At 41.4% G+C, this 19163-nt stretch overlaps 1 protein-coding gene across 10 annotated transcripts in view; it reads left to right on the top strand.

Moving 5' to 3' along the window:
- NEK5 (NIMA related kinase 5) overlaps positions 1 to 19163 on the top strand; it is a 62481-nt gene that overhangs the window by 30313 nt on the left and 13005 nt on the right. For 9 of the 10 annotated variants that reach the window (XM_046665129.1, XM_046665133.1, XM_046665138.1 and 6 more), the window contains 9 exons: positions 2561 to 2627; positions 3463 to 3579; positions 4556 to 4642; positions 6208 to 6300; positions 8464 to 8544; positions 8772 to 8840; positions 10865 to 10991; positions 15321 to 15446; positions 17428 to 17577. In XM_046665129.1, the coding sequence (XP_046521085.1) occupies positions 2561 to 2627; positions 3463 to 3579; positions 4556 to 4642; positions 6208 to 6300; positions 8464 to 8544; positions 8772 to 8840; positions 10865 to 10991; positions 15321 to 15446; positions 17428 to 17577 (917 nt within the window). The remainder of the gene's footprint in view (positions 1 to 2560; positions 2628 to 3462; positions 3580 to 4555; positions 4643 to 6207; positions 6301 to 8463; positions 8545 to 8771; positions 8841 to 10864; positions 10992 to 15320; positions 15447 to 17427; positions 17578 to 19163) is intronic. The other variant, XM_046665132.1, reaches the window with a different exon arrangement.

Genomic DNA, 19163 nt, shown 5'->3' with positions numbered 1-19163 from the left:
GCTCCCTTGGCCCTGTTTCAGCTCAAGTCTGATGCAGGTCATCTTCTCATTCATGTAGCCGTTTAACTGTGGGCAAAGAGTCATACTCTTGAATTTTTAATATTTTTTCTTCCTTCTAGTAAATTCCACTGTCTGGGATTGATGAAAATAGTTGTATATGTGTCATTTTCCAAAGAGGTTATTAATATTAATCAATACTAATTGAATTCTAATCAAATTATCATTTGAGACACTGAAAAGTAAAATATATTTCATTCAGCATTTATATTGTTGGGATTTTTCAGAAGACAGCTGTATTAGAAAGAAAATAATAAACTGCTCATTATGGCAGACTTTCAAAAAATTTCTCCATAACAAATTTATGCAGATCTGTAATATTTTCCGTTGTTTTTTTTCACACGGATGTCAGTGTTCCTCTGTCCGGAATAATTGATGCCTGAAGCCCTAAGGCTGAGAGTCATTTTATTTTTTGACTTTTTTTTTAATTTTTATTTTTTTAATTGCAGTAACATTGAATTATAACATGATATTGCTTTTAGATGTACGTTGTAATATACTTCGAATTCTGTGTAGATTACGTCATGTTCACCACCCAAAAATTAATTATAGTCCATCCCCTGAGAGTCATTTTAAAAAAAGGCTTTTACCGTAACATTTTTCTTTCAGGGTTGGGAATTTGCTAACTTTTGTGACTCTGGTTATTTATTGTTATTGAAATTTTGGATGAATAAAGAAAAATACAAGAGACTGTGATGGTGATTTCAGATAGCTAATGAAAATTAAGATAAGAAAGAGTGATAAAAGAATGATTTCTTCAGAAACGTGTGATGGGAAAAGTAGATGTATTTTTAAAGATACTGGGCACCTTTATGGTTTTATCCATCTTCATAACACATTTTTAATTACCTCCATGACCATCAAAACGTGTGTTCCATTAGTTCAATCTGTAATATTCATACAGGATTCAACTAATGAGTGACATACGTTTTACATATGAACTAAGTGCAGCCACAAAATTTCCTTTCCCCTTTCTCAGCCACTGGGAAAATGTGTCTTCCAGGGCTAGCCTGGTGGTGTAGTAGTTAAGTTGGTGCACTCCACTTCGGCAGGCTGGGGTTTGCAGTTTCAGATCCTGGGTGCAGACCTTTGCACTGCTCATCACGCCATGCTGTGGTGGTGTCCCACATGCAAAATAAAGGAAAATTGACACAGTTGTTAGCTCAGGGCCAATCTTCCTCACAAAAAAAACAAACAAACAAAAGAAAATGTTTCTTCTACTCTTTGTCTAGAGGTGAGAGCTGTCAAACTATCAGTTATTTTGATTATATATGATTTTATCTCCCAAACTCTCACATAAGGTGATAGAAAGCTCTTTCTCTTCCTTGTACACTGCTACTCATCAAAAGCCCCATCCAACTGTATCCCAGGATGCCCCTCTGATGACTGGTAACCCCCTCCTCATTGTTCTACTTTTCTCTCTATCAGAGCTCTGATTCCGTAGGAATCCACTCTTGATACTTGCCTGGAGGAAGAGGAATCTGTGCAGAGTTGGATATATATATAGAGAGAGAGAGAGAGAGATGGGGAGAGAGTGTCTTTTGAGCAGCCCCTGGGTGACTGAATAGTTTTTCTCATGGAGATATTGTTACAGGTTCTGGTTAGGTTTCTGAGAGAGATGAATGCGACACGTTAGCCCTCATTTGACACACTATCTCTGTCTTAGACACTGGCCAGGCACCTGCCCACACGTAATCTCTTCTAGTCCTCATATCAACTCCTGTGAGATGGTATTGGGCCCATTTTACAGATGAGGAACAAGGCCCAGAGATCTTAACTAGCTTGTTGTTTTGGCATATTTCTAAATGACTGACTTCTTAAGTTGACTCTTCATAAGCTGGGGACTGCCCATCATGATGCTCCTAGAGGAGTCATTGCTGAAGTGACTATTCTGTCTTTGAAGCCCTAGAAGTTACTGGTATTCCAAAAAAACTTTATCACATAATTTGTACTATGATCTGAAGTGTGGAAGTTTTTATTTAGCAATCAGTAATTACAGAAATTCTTGGCAGGAAATTCTGCAAAAAAGATAGATATAGAGAACATAGGTATAAACCTGAAAGTGGCTAGACCAGAATTGTGAGGAGAAATACCTTAAACATGGTGAGAGACATGACGAGAGAGTGACAGGGCTATAGATTAGATACTCACACAGCGCCTAAGAAGATCCAGGTGTGGGTTCGTCTTTTTCCTCCAACATGCCATGGCCTATGGCAGGACTGATCTCTACCCTGAAGAAAAATCAGTGGATCTGAATATTTTTGTTTTATCCTCGCCTGTCTCCCCAGTTGTTACTGTTCTCTCTACCTCCCTTTCCTCTTGAGTCCAAAGATGTTCTTCTCCAATATAAGCATTCTGTAACTTTGAATTACTTCTTGGACTCGGAACCTCAAGCCACAGAATGGATTGTGAATCTCGTTCCTAAACTGAAAATCCGCTTATCAAGTCGGTACCTAAGACTAGTCCAAATTTCCACTCAAGCGGAACATTGTTATTTCCTAAGGCCTGCTGAATACCTTCAGAGGAAACTTGAAGCTCAGCAATATAAGTTGAAAGTGGAAAAGCAGTTGGTAAGTAAAATACCTAATATGAAAGGCAATCAGGAATTTCCTCATAGTTCCTCTGTTCACAAATATTCACGAATTCTTAAATCAAAGTTCATTCCACATAGATGATCAAGACTATCTCGTCCTCTTCCCTAATTTTTATTAGCTAAGGGAGCATAGTGGGAATAGGCTTGGTTCAGGGTCTGGAAGCCTGGTTTCTTCCCTGGTACTGACTCTTGCTGTATGACCTTAGGCAGGTCACGCAACTTCTCTGAGCCTCAATTTCCTTTTCCATAAATGATGGTTTTGGAGTAGATGAGCTTCAAGGTCCCCTTCAATGTGGCAGCTCTTTGATTCTATTGTATTAGAATTCTACACGATTTTTTTTAAAGTGACTATTTTATATGAAATGAAAGTTAATCTTTACCCTTAGGTATAGTGTCAAAATCTGGGGCCTGAGGGCGGCTGGATGTGCATCCTATTTGTATCACTCTTATTTTCAACTGCTCAATAGTTCTAGTTCTATTCCCCTATCTAATTTCATGGTCCAGGGGTTGCTGAGCTTTTACAGAGCTTTAATTTCATAATTATAATCCACCAGTTCAGAAAATGGATCTAGGTGTCTCATATGGTGGCATAAAATTGATTGCTTAGGATAAACAACGCAAATGGTTTTATTAATTTTCTTTATTAATATTTCATACTTAAATTAAGAAAATTCTACTGCTCCCTCTAAAACTCTCAAGTACTGCGTTTGATGGGTGATGTAATTCTTGTTTAAAGGAAAAGGTCAAGGTCAAACCAGAAGATGTTTCCAAAATGCAAGTATGCTTTATAAATTATTTCATTCAAATAATAGGGCCTCCGTCCATCTTCTGCTGAGCCAAATCACAACCAGAGACAAACTCTAAGAAGTAACGGAGAAGAGCCCAGATTCCAGGAGCTGCAGTTCAGGAGAAACGAAATGAAGGAACAGGTTGAAAACAGTCTGACCTGGGGCTACCAATGTGCTCATGTCCTTGTCTCTGAGCTGTAGTAGGGTGTTGCTCTTAGTATGCACAGAGCGCCTGAGAGAGCCTGTTGCACGGGTCCTTGTTGGACACCCTCTCATGAAGCCCCGTGCTGGGGGTACAGAGATAGGTATTGCACCTTCTCAGAGAATGCAACAGAGCCAGGTTCATAAGCTTTTTCACCTTGAATCGACAAAGTCGTTGTCCATCATGACCATTTTTGAAATTTGTATTAGTTTCCTAGGGCTGCCTTAACAAAGTAAAATGACAGAAATTTATTGTCTCTCAGTTCTGGAGGCTAGGAGTGCAAAATCAAGGTGTCGGCAGGGCCATGCTCTCTGGGAAACCTGTAAGGGAACCTTTGCCTCCTCTTAGCTTCTTGTGGTTTGTCAGCAATCTTTGGCATTTCTTAGTTTGCCACTGTATAACTCCATTCTCTGCCATCGTCACATGGTGTTCTCCCTGTGTATCTCTGTCTTCACATGGTCATCTTCTTAAAAGTTGAGTCAAAATGAGTCATATTGGATTAGGGGCCCACTCTACTCCAGTATGACCACATCTTAACTAATTACATCTGCAGTGACCCTATCTCCAAATGAGGTCACATTCTGAGGTACTGGCAGGTAGGACTCCAACATATCTTTTTTGGGAGGACAAAATCCATAAGACAATTATATTAGAAATGGGATATATAAAGTAATTGTATGTCATTCATGCATTTGAGGTTATTTATAAAAGTGCCATCACCCCAAGCCACTGTATAACTTGCAGGGAGTAAAGTGTCACAGCCAAAATGTAAGGCAGATTAGCATCCTGAGGAGCGACAGGTTTTCTAATTCTTATTATATATCACACATTTTTAAAATCATAGGCTGTATAGAGATTGTTTTTGTTAAGTTGTTCATAAACATTTAAAATTTTTGTGTTGGAATTGCTTTCCAGGAATATTGGAAGCAGTTAGAGGAAATACGCCAACAGTACCACAATGACATGAAGGAAATTAGAAAGAAGATAGGGAGTGAACCGGAGGTAAATAAATTCATCCTCCTAAAGGGAACATTGTTCTATTGATTTAGAGCTAACTAAATTGAGTAGACATTAAAAGTAAGGATCTCCTCATAGAAAAGAAAGTTTCATCATGCAAACATTTTTTTTTTAATAGGAAAGCTGTCAGGTCTAATTGAAGCTTCGCTTTTCTGTGGTTTACTTGAGACTACTCAAGATGATGAGGATATCTGGGATTCTCGCTTAGGAAGGGCTGGTATTGAAAATACTTGTTGATTGTCTTCCTCATGAATCAGTCCATAAGTGTTGACTGAGCAGCTACTGATTAGATGCAGAAAATAAGTTCATGCCCATAAGGTAGGACAAAGGACCAGCCTTATGGAATCCAACTATATTGGAATAGTCTGGTATGCAGGGGTAAGGTTCTCAAGTCTATATGAGGCAATATTTGAGTGCAGTTGAGATGATTCTTGAAAATCCCTTAAAGGTACTACACTGGAAACTCATTCTTCAGTCTCTCAGATCACTGCTTTTTCAGTAGAGCTCCAGATGAAATACAGCTGGCCTGTGTTTAGAGCCCATGTTATATGAAAAACACACGGATATTTAAACACTAGAAACACCTGGAGGGCTCCCCCTATGAGAGGCCTGTGTGCACTGAGACTGGCCTCCCTTCTCAGTGCACTTGAGCTACCCACTCATTGAGTAGAACCACCCACATTGCTGAAATTGATCTCTTTCTCTCTGTCTCCCCAACCCCGTGTGCATATAAATGAATTAATATAGGTGAAATGAGCATATGGCACAATCCAATTGTATGTACCAGCCTCTGAACTAGAGCTTTTACATGCTTTATTTCATTTACTCCCCATAACAGAGAAGTGAAATAACTCATCCAAAGTCGCTTAGGTATTACAAGGCAGACTAAATATCGGATTCTAAAACCTCTAGTCTTTCTAGCATATGCACTTCTACTCATAAATAGTTGGGAAGATAAGACACACGTGTCTGAAGCAATGATCAAATAAAACTGAATGTAGTTAAGCCCTGGAGGTGCATAGGAGTGAAGACGAGCAGGATGAGCAGGAGGAGAGTTTTTATGGAAGAAGCGAGTTGGCGCCTAAGCTGGGTCAGAGAAGAAGAGTAAAATTTGGAGAGGCAGAGCTAAGGAGGAGGGCTTTCTGAAAGAACCGCACAAAGGTTCAGACAGAGGACCGGATGAACTGGGAGGGGGCGGGTTGGAGGTGGTTCTACCCAGAGCAGAGGTTTGGTTAATGGTGGGGGGCCCTGTGCCATCATCAGCCTTACTTTTAAGGCAGGTCTGTGATGGGAAACCAGAGTCCGGAAGGATGGATAGCAGACATTTCTAGAGAGTCCACAGAAGAAGCACTTGGGGAATACCAGGGGAGCCAGAGGGAAAAAGAGTCAGAGCGAGCGAGCTATATCTAGACACTCCCACCCATCAGCCCTCCAGCGGGAGGAAAGCATTTCCTCACTGGATCCCATTCCAACCCTGTGAGGTTCATAAAGCCTGCCTTCAGAGCTGACACAGAACCAATCTTGTTGACTGTGTATAATTTGTGTTAAAGGAGGACTCAAAAATAAATCATAAAACCTATTTGGTGAAGAAGAGTAAGCTGCCCGCCCACCAAGGGGCACCTGAGGCAGAAGCGCCTGTGCAGGTGAGGGTCATTATCAGACGGCGAAGTGTTTCCCAGGGAGTTTGCCCTAGCCCACCAGTTCTTACCCCTCACTGTGCAGTAGAATCGTGTGGGAAACATTTAAAAAACTCAGATGCCAAGGCTCTGCCCCAGACGGTCTGGGTGGGGCCCAGGCACCCTGCTTTCAGAAGCTGGCTGGGTGCTTTAGTGGGCAGCCGAGTTTGAGAACTGCTGTTGTGCGCATATGAAAGTCCAGCGTTCTGGACGTTTTGAGTCAGGGTCTCAGACCATTGGTCAGGAAACCTGACGGTTAACTTCTCTTCCGTTTCAACATGACATTTTTGGCGGGAGTGGGAACTGGGCAGAGCTGAATTATCAAATGGCTCTCAAGAGAGGTTTTTTTCCTTCTGGGAGGTCTTGCACCTTTATCTTCAAGGTGCCATGAGGCCTTGATTAAGGGCAGGTGAGGGGAACCGATGTTGCGTGAAGGCAGAAAGGCCTCCCTGAATGTTTTGTCTCGTGAGAGACCCCAGGACCTTCACATGACACGACGCCAGGAAGACCTAAAGTGGACTGAGGTTGAATTTTCTCCCACTGGGGTGGATGGGACTTAGGAGGCTAAGGTAGTTGTATTTTAAGGAAAATCAAGCAATATGACACTTCTTATACAGTTGAGACAACCAGACTACACAATCAAATCAGACAACCAACCTCACAAATAGAAGTTTAGATACATAAGGCACAGTCCTGTTTCAGAGTTTGTAATATGGCAAGGCAGAAAAACACCCTTCCCAGGGTTGCAGGGCAAACAGCTAGTAATGCTTCAGACTGACACGTGCTGTATGGGAAGTCCATACACAGGCTGTGGTGCTGCGGAAGAGGCAGCAATTGATTCCAAGGGAGAGACGATGGAGACCTAATGTCAAACAGTGGAGAGAAGAGAGCATACAAATATGTACATATGCCAAAGAGACTCAGAAGTTTCTGGCTTGAAAGGGATAGTACCATTTACTAAGAAGGGGAAGAGTGGGGAGCAAGCTTGTGGTGGGAGCAATCAGGAGTTCCCTTTGGACATGCTGAGTTGGAGAAGAGCTGAGATTGCACGCCTGCCTCGGGGCCTTTGCCCTGCCACTCCCTCTGTGAGGAACATGCTTTCCCCAGACCTTCATGTACCAAGGTCTAGCATCATTCCAGGGCTCAAATCAAGTGCCAGCTGGGCTTTTCCTGCATTATGCTCATCCTCTACTCATTTTCTATGCTATGACCCTATTTGATTTCCTTTATAACACTTAACAGTTCTGAACTTATGTCATTATTTTAACTCATTTGTTACCTGTCTTACTCCAGTAAATTTAAGTTCCCTGTCTGTGGGGACCTTTCCGTTGCGTTTACTGCGCTAACCCAGTGTGTAGGACAGTGTCTGGCCCACACTGGTGCTCCATATGAATTCGTGGAAAGGCTATTAAAGTGAAGGTGAGGCTAAGTAGGCAGTTGAATATGTGAGTCTGGAGCTCAGAGGAGAGGAAGGATCAGACCTGAAGATACGCATTTAAGAGTCATTGCATAAAGATGGCATTTAAGTGCATAGGGATTACTGAGACCACCCCCCCCACCCCTCTCCGCCACCGCCGCCAGGTGTTGAGGAAGAGGCGGGCAGAGGGCCCAGGACTGAACCCTGAGAGAGATCAGCGTTTAAAGAGGTGACTCCCACTTGTTCCTTTGAAATTTTGTCATCTACCTCTATAATCTTCTCTTCTTCCTCCTTGAAATTGCCCATCAATTTTTAGTGCCCTCTCCTTCCTTTCTACTATTGTGAGCCATGCACTTTTCTTGTTTTCCTAAGATCCTAAGCCTCTTAAGGGAAGGATCCTGTAGTCAAAATTACATTCTTGAGTTAGATTAGGTTGTATTGGACTGGACTGGAGTGATAAGCATTGTCACATCATAAAATTGTACCCATTGCAATGCCAGTGTTAGATATATTAATATTTCAAGTTTTGGACACTGTGGCAAAGTTTTAGTGAATTATCATTAAAGACATGTTTTTATTCTCAAATCAATCATCAGATCCAATCCAGAAATCAAATAATGTAAACAGACCATGCTGTGAATTCAGAGGTTGTGAAAATATAATTGTTTGATCAATGTTAAGTGCTAGATTTTAATTTTTCTCTAAACTTTCAGGATATTGAAAGAAACTTGAAACAAATTAGACTTCAGAACATAAAGGAAAGTAAAATTCCAGAACGAAAATATAAAGCTAAGGTAATAAACATTTTGCCTTTGGGTTTCATATTAGAAGCTGGCTGGGGGGGCCACACTTTGTGATCTGGGTTGCCTACAGTATTTTCCCCCTACTATTTTATGCAATTGCCTTATTTTGTGATGTTGTACTAATGGTTTTTAGTATCTGTAATATCAAATAGGGAGTTGGAATTTTAAGATTTTTATTGGTTTGCTAAACTAAGATTTTTTTTCTTGCTTTCTTCTAGAAAGGGGTAAAGTTTGAAATTAATTTAGACAAATGTATTTGTGATGAAAAGATCCTCCAAGAGGAAGAGGTATGCCATTAAGTATATATTTACATTAGTAGGTATGAGAAAATGAGTGTCTTAATAGCATCTTTCATGAAATTTTTCCATAGAGGGTAGGGAGACTTTTCTTAAATCTTTCTAGAAGGAGCTCTGGTGTTCAAACGAGTCTTACAAAAATATCTTTTATCCTCCCATTCTTTTTTTAATGAGATTATTCTTTTAGATGGATTATTCTGTTTTAATTTATTTTTCTTTTATAAAGGAGGTATTTTCCTCATAACATTATCTTTTGTCATAGCCAAGTTAAAATAGAAGACATAATACATAGTCAACAACTAACATACTTACCTAAAAAAATTTAGCAGGTGCCCTGAAACCATGCAAATTTATTTCAGGTATTAATTAGTTATTGATAACCTTGATAACCTTGTTATTAATTAGTTATTGATAACTGGTCTTTGGGTAAATCTGAATTGTGCATTTGGGCTCTCATTGACACAGCAATAAGTACATGAATACAGTAAATTCAAACCTTATTTTGTTATCTGATTTCAACATTTTTAATCCCACTTTTTACCAGACCTACTAACAGATATCAAAATTAACTGATGTTTCCATTTCACTTTTTCTGAATTTGCCTTTTAAATTACCAAAAGTTAAGTATGAGTTAAGTATATGTATCACATATATTTTATCATATCATATATCATCATATTTTCTATATCATACCTGATATTCAATTTCTTTCTTTCTTTCTTTCTTTTGAGGAAGATTAGCCCCGAGCTAACATCTGCTGCCAATCCTCCTCTTTTTGCTGAGGAAGACTGGTTCTGAGCTAACATCCATGCCCATCTTCCTCTACTTTATATGTGTGATGCTTGCCACAGCATGGCTAACCAAGCGGTGCCATGTCTGCACCCGGGATCCGAACTGGCGAACCCTGGGCTGCCCAAGCAGAACGTGTGCACTTAACCGCTGCGCCACCAGCCCGGCCCCTCAATTTCTTTCTTTCATGTTCTTTATTAGCTTAAAACTTTTTTATGTTAACATTTCTTTGAGATTTTTTTTAATGTATGGTAAAAGACTAGTTTTGTTTTGTTTTTTTAAAATAGACTTCATGTTTCAGAGCAGTTTTAGATTCATGGCAAAATTGAACAGAAGGTACAGAGATTTCTCATATGCCTCCTGCCCCCCCCACACAGCCTTCCCTGCCATCAATGTCTCCCACCAGAGTGGGACATTTGTTACAATTGATGAACCTACACTGACACATCATTATCACCCAAAGTCCATCGTTTACATTAGGGTTCACTCTTGGTGTTGTATATTCTATGCGTTTTGACAAATGTGTAATAACATGTATCCATCATTACAGTATCAGACAGAGTATTTTCACTGCCCTAAAAATCCTCTGCTCTGCCTATGTTTCAGATTTTTACTAACGTTTTGCTACATAAGACTTCATTAGAGTGGTGTTGGCTAGTGCTCACCTCTGCTTAACCATTAGGTCTCTAAGTGTCCCAGAGCTGCAGATCTGTTTCTGGGTTGGTGTTTCTGTGAAATGAGACACTGAAGTTGGCCTGCTAAAAAAATGGAGCCAAAAAAGTTTTAACTACCAGGATGTTCATCCTTTGTTATTCTATGCTTTGGTATGCTTGAAACAGAGTGATCATTTTAGGATTGATTATGGAGTATTGGGAGCAGTTTTAGGGACCTGATTAGGAATGGTGTATGCTTAAAGCAGGGCAAGGACCAGATGACCTTGAGAGTTCTGCAGAAGAATGATACTGAAGGTGGGAAGTCTGGATAAAGTTAAGTTGCCATGTGATCAGTGCTTGTCACTATTGACACAGAGAAGAAATGAAAACATTCCTGTTTCTGTCTTGTTCCAACATAGTTCCAGTTTTAAAACTCTACTGATTTGTTTAATAAACAAATATTGAATACTTACCAATATATCTTGGTAAATTACTGGGAACGCAAAATAATTTTTAAACTTTTTTTGGCAAAGTATGGCTTATTTCTCATGAAACACTGTGGACTTGCTTTAGGCAATGGATATACTAAATGAAACTTTGACCTTTGAGGACGGCCTGAGGTTTAAGGAATGTAAATATGTAAAGGAGCATGAAGATTACACAGACAAAGCATTTGAAAAACTCTGTTGCCCAGAAGCAGGTATGTGTCCCTTGAAAGCTGTAGATTATTAGCAATCCGTCTGGAACTCTCTCCTCACTCATCTTCTGCAATTCCACTGTCACTTGCGCTGCTAAGCGATCCCTGAGCTGGGCAGTGACCTGCCTCCTCTGCCCCGTCCACCCAACGCAGCGGGTACTCCCTGAGGCTCAGCCCTCCTCTCTTGCTCCATACCGTCTCCTCGGGCAGTTTCACCTGCTCCCTCAGCTTCAGCTTCTCCCAGCCAGCAGCTCCACACCCACCCATTTTCCTCCGTATCTGCTAGGAAGCTCCACGGACGGGTCCCACTAGCATCTCAGACTCAGCAGGTATACAGTTGAACTTCTGAGCCCTTCCTTGCCATTCCCAGAGATCCTTTATTTTGGGTAACACCATCACCAGGCTGACGGTTCCTGCTGCGTGCCTGGGGTGGGTTCTACTCTGAGATGTTTCTGGAGTCTTCCTCCGCCTTCATTCCCTCTGCCACTGGTTTAGCACCCTGTCATCTCTCAACAGTGTGTGTAGTAGGAAATGCATGGGCTTTGGAGACAGATGGGAGTTTGAACCCCAGCTGGCGATGCCACTTTCTGATTGTGTGACCTTTCACAAGTTACTTAAATTCTCTGAATCTGTTTCCTCTTAGAAATGGGGGATAATAGTACTTGCCACACAGGCTTATTGTGAAGACTAAAGTGAAATTTGGCACATATTAGGTGCTTAATAAATGCTATTCCTGGCACATATTAGATGCTTAATAAACACTATTCCCTCCCCTTGTCCTCTGAATTGCCTTATTCTCCTGTGACCTCCTTTTCCCTAGTACTTCCTAAATGATTCTCTAAATGATTGGTTGCTAGAGTTTTCTCGTCATCTGATCGTCCTTCTCAAATGTTTTGTTTTGATAATGCCTGCAGGATATAGTCCCTTCTGCATAGTGTCATCACATTTGACACTGAGTGGCCTGATTCTGTAGTCACCCACCTTTCCTGCCCCAGCACCCCCTCTTCCCTTCCATGGATGATGGGATCCATAGAGCCTGCTGGAGCACCCCTCTTCCCTGTAGCTATGTGAGCATTTACACACCCTGGCTTGGCTTAGTTTCCTCTTCCTGGTATAACACACTTTGCCTCATTTCCATCTGGAAACATCTTTATTCAATTCAGCAGGCATCTTATTGAGAATCCCCCTTGTGCCACAGACTGTGCTGGGTGGTAGGGATCTCAAAGACGAATGAGACCTCAACATCACAGAAGTGTCATGAGCTAAAGAAAGGAGGCACAAAACCTATGTTCTGAGGCGAAGCGCTAATCATTGTTGGAGTGCGAGCTGGCTGGAGAGTCAGGGAAGTGCCCGCTCCCACAGAGCTTGGTGTGCCAAGGAGCCTGGCAATTATCCCATGTGATGACTTTCGACCGAAAGGAATTAACTCCTGTTTGTGATGGGGAAGATCATGCTGGCCGCAGTGTGGAGGATGGCGTGGAGGGGAGGACTGATGGCGTGGAGGGGAGGACTGAAGGCAGGAGAACAGCCCAGGTGGGAAAGGACAGGTGCACAGGCCAGAGCAGTGCAGTGGGAACAGACCCTGAGTGTGAACCACTGAGTGTGGGGGCTGAGGAAGAGAAGAGGGTCAAGGATTCTCCCAGTTTTCTAATTCAAATGGATGAAGGTGTCACCAACCAAATAGGCATATACGTCATGTAGAGTGAGGTCAGAGGACATAATGTAATGATCTAAATTTGGAACATATTGAGATTTAGGTCTTTATGAGCATCAGCTGGAGATGTTCAGAAGGCGCTAGCAGTGTGAGACCGAAGCCCTGGGGCCAATCTAAGGGCTTCCTTAGTAATACATGGTATTTCCACCTTGGTGATGGCCGGAAATACCTAGAGTGAGAAGGAAACGGAGCTTTGGAGGACCCTAGTAATGTTTAGACAAGTTTTAGGAGAATCAAGAGAGAGTAAAACCAAAGAAGGGGAGAAAGTTCTAGAAGGAGGTGCAGGAGTTGGCAGCATCAATTGGAAGAGAAAGGCCAAGTGAGGGTGAATAACAGCTTATGGGATTTCGCCATCAGGAGCCCTGGATGGCCTTAGTGATAGCAGTTTCAGTGAAAATTCAGTGAATTCAAAGGTTACTGTTTGCATAAGTTTGCTGGGAAGATGAGAAAGTGGGTTGTAGGTCTCAAAAGACGTAGCTGCTTTTTTTTAGATAAAAAGGGAAAAAAGCCCTTCATGAGTTTGATACTGAAAATGGTCTCAATTTAAACCCCATTCCTGTGATTATTATTCAGGTTGAACAATTTTTCCATATGTTTACTGACCATCTATATTTCTCTTGTGAGGATAAGCTCGTGTCCCTTATCCGTTTTTCTACTGAAAGTGGTATGTTTGTTTTTTCTCTGTAAGACTCATTTAAATTAAACCTTTGCCTGTAATAAGTATTGCAAATATTTCCCCCAGTTGGTCTTCAGATCTCATTTACAGTAACAACAGCAAGTGTGTTTGTGTGTGTGTGTGTGCATGCACATGCACATATATACATATGATTGGGAATAAACTTTACAAGAACTGTGCAGAGCATATGAAGAAAGCTGTAAAACTTTACTGGGGTATTTAAACACCACTTGAACAAATGGAGAGAAATAACACTGTTATATATTGGAAATATTCTTTCCAAATAAATATATGGATTTTTGGCAGTTTAAATCAAAACCACAACAGGATTTTTTCTTTGGGAGATTCTTTTTTTCTTTTCTTTCTTTTTTTTTTTTTTTCGCTGAGGAAGATTTACCCTGGGCTAAGATCTGTGCCAGTCTTCCTCTATTTTGTATGTGGGTCACCACCACAGCACGGCTGCTACCAAGTGGTGTAGGTCCACGCCCATGAACCCAACCTGGGCTGCTGAAGCAGAACACGCTGAACTTAACCACTAGGCCATGGGGCCAGCTCCTAGATTCAACTTTAACAATGAAAAGCTTTGGTGAAGCAAATAATACTAGCTCCTAGAATTGCCACTTTCAATAGCTTATCTAGAGTAAGTAATCAGAAATGTCCACCAAAATCTAGCTACAAATGAGTTCATTATAGTATTATTTATAATAGTGAAAAATCTCTAGCAATCTAAGAATCCAGCGAAAAAGAATTAGTTAAATTATAATACATGTATTATGTTTGCTTTAAAATGGTTGTTTAGAAGAATATTTAACAATCTGGATATATGTTGCTAATTGAAAAAAGCAAGTTATGAAAGAATGTGTACTATGTGGCCCATTTTTTGTTTTAAAGCAAAGCAAAAACTATATGCAGGGGGAAAAATTGGAAATTTTAATAGTCTCTGGACAGTGGGATTATGGGTGAGTTTTATTTTCTTCTTCTACCTATCTGATTTTTAAATTTCCTATAGTGAAACATAGTAATAAATAAAGGAAAAGATAACACAAGTTATTTTAAAAATTAAGATAATGAAGAGGCTGGCCCAGTGGTGTAGTGGTTAAATTTGTGCACTCTGCTTTGGTGGCCCAGGGTTCACCGGTTCAGATCAAGCCATGCTGTGGTGGCACCCCACATACAAAATAGAGGAAGACTGACACCGATGTTAGCTCAGGGTGAATCTTCCTCACCAAAAAACAAAACAAAACAAAACAAATATAGTGGAACAGACTGCATTTCTGTGGAAACTGACTAAAGTAAAAGTACTCATAAATGCCTTAAGAAATTTGTCCATTTGTGTCACTAATATTTCTTTAGCATTTAGATATATTAGCTAGTCAATCAAACATTAATAATAAAAGCAAAACAATTTTAAACCTGTCTATAATTCCTCTTATAAATTATGATCCATGTCTTAGTCCATTTGGGCTGCTGTAACAAAATGCCATTAACTGGGTGGCTTATAAGCAACAAACCTTTATTCCTCACAGTTCTGGAGGCTGGAAAGTCCAAGATCACGGTACTGGCAGATGTGGTGTCTGGTGAGGGACTGATTCCGTCTTTTTGCATGTCCTCACAGAGCAGAAAGGGTGAGGAAGCTCTCTGGGGCCTCTTCCATAAGGGCACTAATCCCATTCATGAGGGCTCTGCTCTCCTGATCTAAGCACCTCTCAGAGACCTCACCTCCCAATACCGTCGTACCAGGCATTAGGTTTCAACCTATGAAGTTGGGGGGTGGGGCTCAGACGTTCAGTCCACAGCACTCTATACGAGGCTGAGGGTGGTGATCCCTCTGTTTTTGAATGTGCCAGCTGACAGACTGCCTCCAGGTTTCCTAAGAACTCTTTGGGGTGATTAGTCACACTTTAGATGCTTTTAAGTTAATGGGTTCTTTTCTCACACCCAGAGTTGTTCATTCAGGACGCTGCTGCTGCAGAAAACAGGACGCAGTGGGATGCTGGAGCTCCGCAGACTGTGCTGCAAAGGATGGCCGCGGCCGATGCCACCTCCACCTGCTCCGCCATGCCTGAGGGTGAATCTAAGATCAGGTGGCGCGGAGACCAAGCCCAGAGGCACCTGCCTTGCTCACCCTGACACGATAGTTCTCCCTTTTCAGTACAGTCCCTATAGATTTGGTATCAAATACCTTTTAAAGATATTGTTTTGGTTCCTCCCTTGCGTCCCCGGAAACTTGCTTGCTAATTATGCTAGAGAATTGATCACCCTAACTATGAAGGTAGAGGACGAAAGATCCAGAATCCCACTTTCCTCGCAGTTAGAGAGAACGTAGGAGGAAGGGCGGTCGGCTTGGTTTGCCTTCAAGTGCTGGTCCAGTAACTTCCTTGCAATTTCTTAGAGGGTTGGTTTTTTTTCAGTCAAGAAAATTAAAATAATAGCTCTCCCCCAAGATTTAGAGTTAGCAGTGCAAAGATACATATAAAATTGCTTTGTGCAAGTCACTGTGCTATTTAAATGTTAAGAGTGTTTAGGATGGATGAAATTTTCATCCTAAAATCCTTCCTTTACATTCGCGCCTCTGGCCTAGTCTTTCCTTAGGAGAGGTTTACAGCAACGTCCGAGTGTTAGCTTTACAGGTGGTGACAATTTTTATTACTTATTTCCTATGTTCCTCTTGATAACCTGGGGCTAGGAGAGGGCTAAAAGTTATACCCATGTTATAAGTTGAAATATGTAAGTATATCACTGAAAGTAATAATTATTAGAGTGTGAATTGACTAATCTTTGTACTATTACAAAACACTGAAGTCATCATCAAACTTGCAAGAAAGGGCTTGCCAATGAAATACAATTTAATCCATTGTAAATCAATGAGTCAATAAGAGGAGAAACCTAATTTAAAATAAGCAAATAGAATAGAAATCTTAAGATACTAAAATAACCAGTTTACAGAGCAAAAAATGACTCTCGTACCCATCAGCTATGTGACAGTAGGTCACTAAGCTTTTCTATATCTTGGTTTCCTTACCAATAAAAAGAGGGGTGGGATGAGGTTACCTCCAAGGTTCTAATATTCTGTGATTTTATTGGGGCCGGCCCGGTGGCACAGCACTTAAGTTCGCATGTTCTGCTTCTCCGCGGCCCAAGGTTTGCCGGTTCGGATCCCAGGTGCGGACATGGCAAATGCCATTTTGTGGTAGGCGTCCCACATATAAAGTAGAGGAAGATGGGCATGGATGTTAGCTCAGGGCCAGTCTTGCTCAGCAAAAAGAGGAGGATTGGCAGTAGTTAGCTCAGGGCTAATCTTCCTCAAAAAAAAAAACCAAACTTGGGGCTGGCCCCGTGGCTGAGTGGTTAAGTTCGTGCGCTCCGCTGCAGGCGGCCCAGTGTTTTGTGGGTTCGAATCCTGGGCGCGGACATGGCACTGCTCATCAAACCACGCTGAGGCAGCGTCCCACATGCCACAACTAGAAGGACCCACAATGAAGAATATACAACTATGTAATGGCGGGGGGCTTTGGGGAGAAAAAGGAAAAAAAATAAAATCTTTAAAAAAAAAAAACAAACCAAACTCGAATAAAGAAGCATTTTTTTTATTGAGGTCATAATAGTTTATAACATTGTGAAATTTCAGTTGTACATTATTATTTGCCAGTCGCTGTATAAATGTTCCCCTTTACCCTTTATGCCCACTCCCCAACCCCCTTCCCCTCTGGTAGCCCCTAATTTATTCTCTTTGTCCATGTGGTAGTTTATCTTCCACGTATGAGTGGAGTTGTACAGTGTTTGTCTTTCTCTGGTTTATTTCACTTAACATAATACCCTCCAGGTCCATCCACGTTGTTGCGAATGGGACGATTTTGTCTTTTTTATGGCTGGGTAGTATTCCATTGTATATATACACCACATCTTTATCTAATCATCAGTCGATAGGCACCTGGATAGCTTCCACGTCTTGGCTATTGTGCATAATGTGGTAATGAACATAGGGGTGCATCAGTCTCTTTGAATTGTTGATTTCAAGAGAAGACGCATTTTTCTTTTCAATAACGCAGGCTCCTCTTTAGATGGCCAAGTGATTGTGATTGAAGGCGTGCCAGAAAATAGGAAACAGTGGCGGCGTGAAGCACCAGGAACCTTAATGAGAGTTTTGGCAGCAGCACATCTAACAAGTAGCTCGTTTTCTGCCGACGAGGGAGAATTCGGTATGTAGTTTATTTTTAAGATCAGAACCAGTCTCCTGAGGAATTTTCTCCAAGACTTGAAAATGCAGAGAGGCGGTACCAATACCTTCAGTCTGGGGAGAGACTTGGGACGGTGTCTCTGCCTTTTCAGAAGCTGATTTGCTTTGTCCAAGCCTCTTCCAAATGCCATTAACAAAAGACTTGAACTTCCGAGAAGGGTGGTGTAGTTTTCTTAAATGTGATCAGTTGACACCAATGAAAAGTGAAGTAAGCAGCACTGGTGGCTTTGTAGACTGTGAGTTCGTACTGCTTAGCTCTACCTGACAGCTCTTCAACACACTCAATTACGATCCCATGGGCAATAAACATACATTTTAATATAGTTTTTGGCTTTTGGGGATTTCTTGCCTCCAAGTTTTAGGAAAATTATGCTTGTCTTTACTTTAAGAGAAACCAACCATAGGGGCTGGCCTGGTGGCGCAGCAGTTAAGTGCGCACGTTCTGCTTTGGCGGCCTAGGGTTCGCCGGTTCCAATCCTGGGTGTGGACATGGCACCACTTGGCAAGCCATGCTGTGGTAGGCGTCCCACATATAAAGTAGAGGAAGATGGGTGCGGATGTTAGCTCAGGGCCAGTCTTCCTCAGCAAAAAGAAGAGGATTGGCAGGAGATGTTAGCTCAGGGCTAATCTTCCTCAAAAAAAAAACAACAAAAAAAGAGAAACCGACCATCATTTTTTAAATTTTGAGGAAATTTATATAACAATGGGGATTTGGTCCTCCATCAGGTATGCAGGTGCGAAAAAGACTTTAACTTCAAAACATCAGATTTTTGGATATAACTTTAAGTTTACAAAATATATAAGGGATATATATATATATATATATATTTCATGTGTGTGTGTGAGAGGAAGATTGTCCCTGAGCTAACACCTGGGCCAATCTTCCTTTATTTTATGTGGGATGTTGCCACAGCATGGCTTGATGAGCGGTGCTAGATGTGCACCCAGGATCCGAACCTGTGAACCCTGGGCCGCTGAAGTGGAGCGCAGGAACCTAACCACTACCTCACTGGGCCGGCCCCTATAAAGGATATATTTTTATTTTCAAAATAAAAAACAGACAAACCCAGAAGATGGGACATTCTGCAGGACAACATGGTAATGGTAATACTTTCAACAAATCACTGTCATGAAACAGAGGTGGGAGGAAGAGCTGTGCTAATTTAAGAGTCTTAAGTGAATTTTTTTTTAAAGATTGGCACCTGAGCTAACAACTGTTGCCAATCTTTTTTTCTGCTTTTTCTCCCCAAATCCCCTCAGTACATTGTTGTATATTTTTTTAGTTGTGGGTCCTTCTAGTTGTAGCATGTGGGATGCCACCTCAGCACGGCCTAACGAGCGGTGCCATGTCCGCGCCCAGGATTCGAACCAGCAAAACCCTGGGCCGCCAACGTGCAGCATGGGAACTTAAGCGCTCGGCCATGAGGCAGACCCCATTAAGTGAAATTTTAACCACATGAAATGTTGGTCGTTGAGAGGATACTACTTTGGACTATCAGGTATAAATGACATTTTGGGGACAACTGGGGGAATTAGAACATGGCCCGT

Source organism: Equus quagga, chromosome 6 (genome assembly GCF_021613505.1).
Source record: "Equus quagga isolate Etosha38 chromosome 6, UCLA_HA_Equagga_1.0, whole genome shotgun sequence".
Taxonomy (NCBI): domain Eukaryota; kingdom Metazoa; phylum Chordata; class Mammalia; order Perissodactyla; family Equidae; genus Equus; species Equus quagga.
The sequence above is the reverse complement of the archived record's forward strand: the minus strand, read 5'-3'. Positions and strand labels throughout refer to the sequence as shown.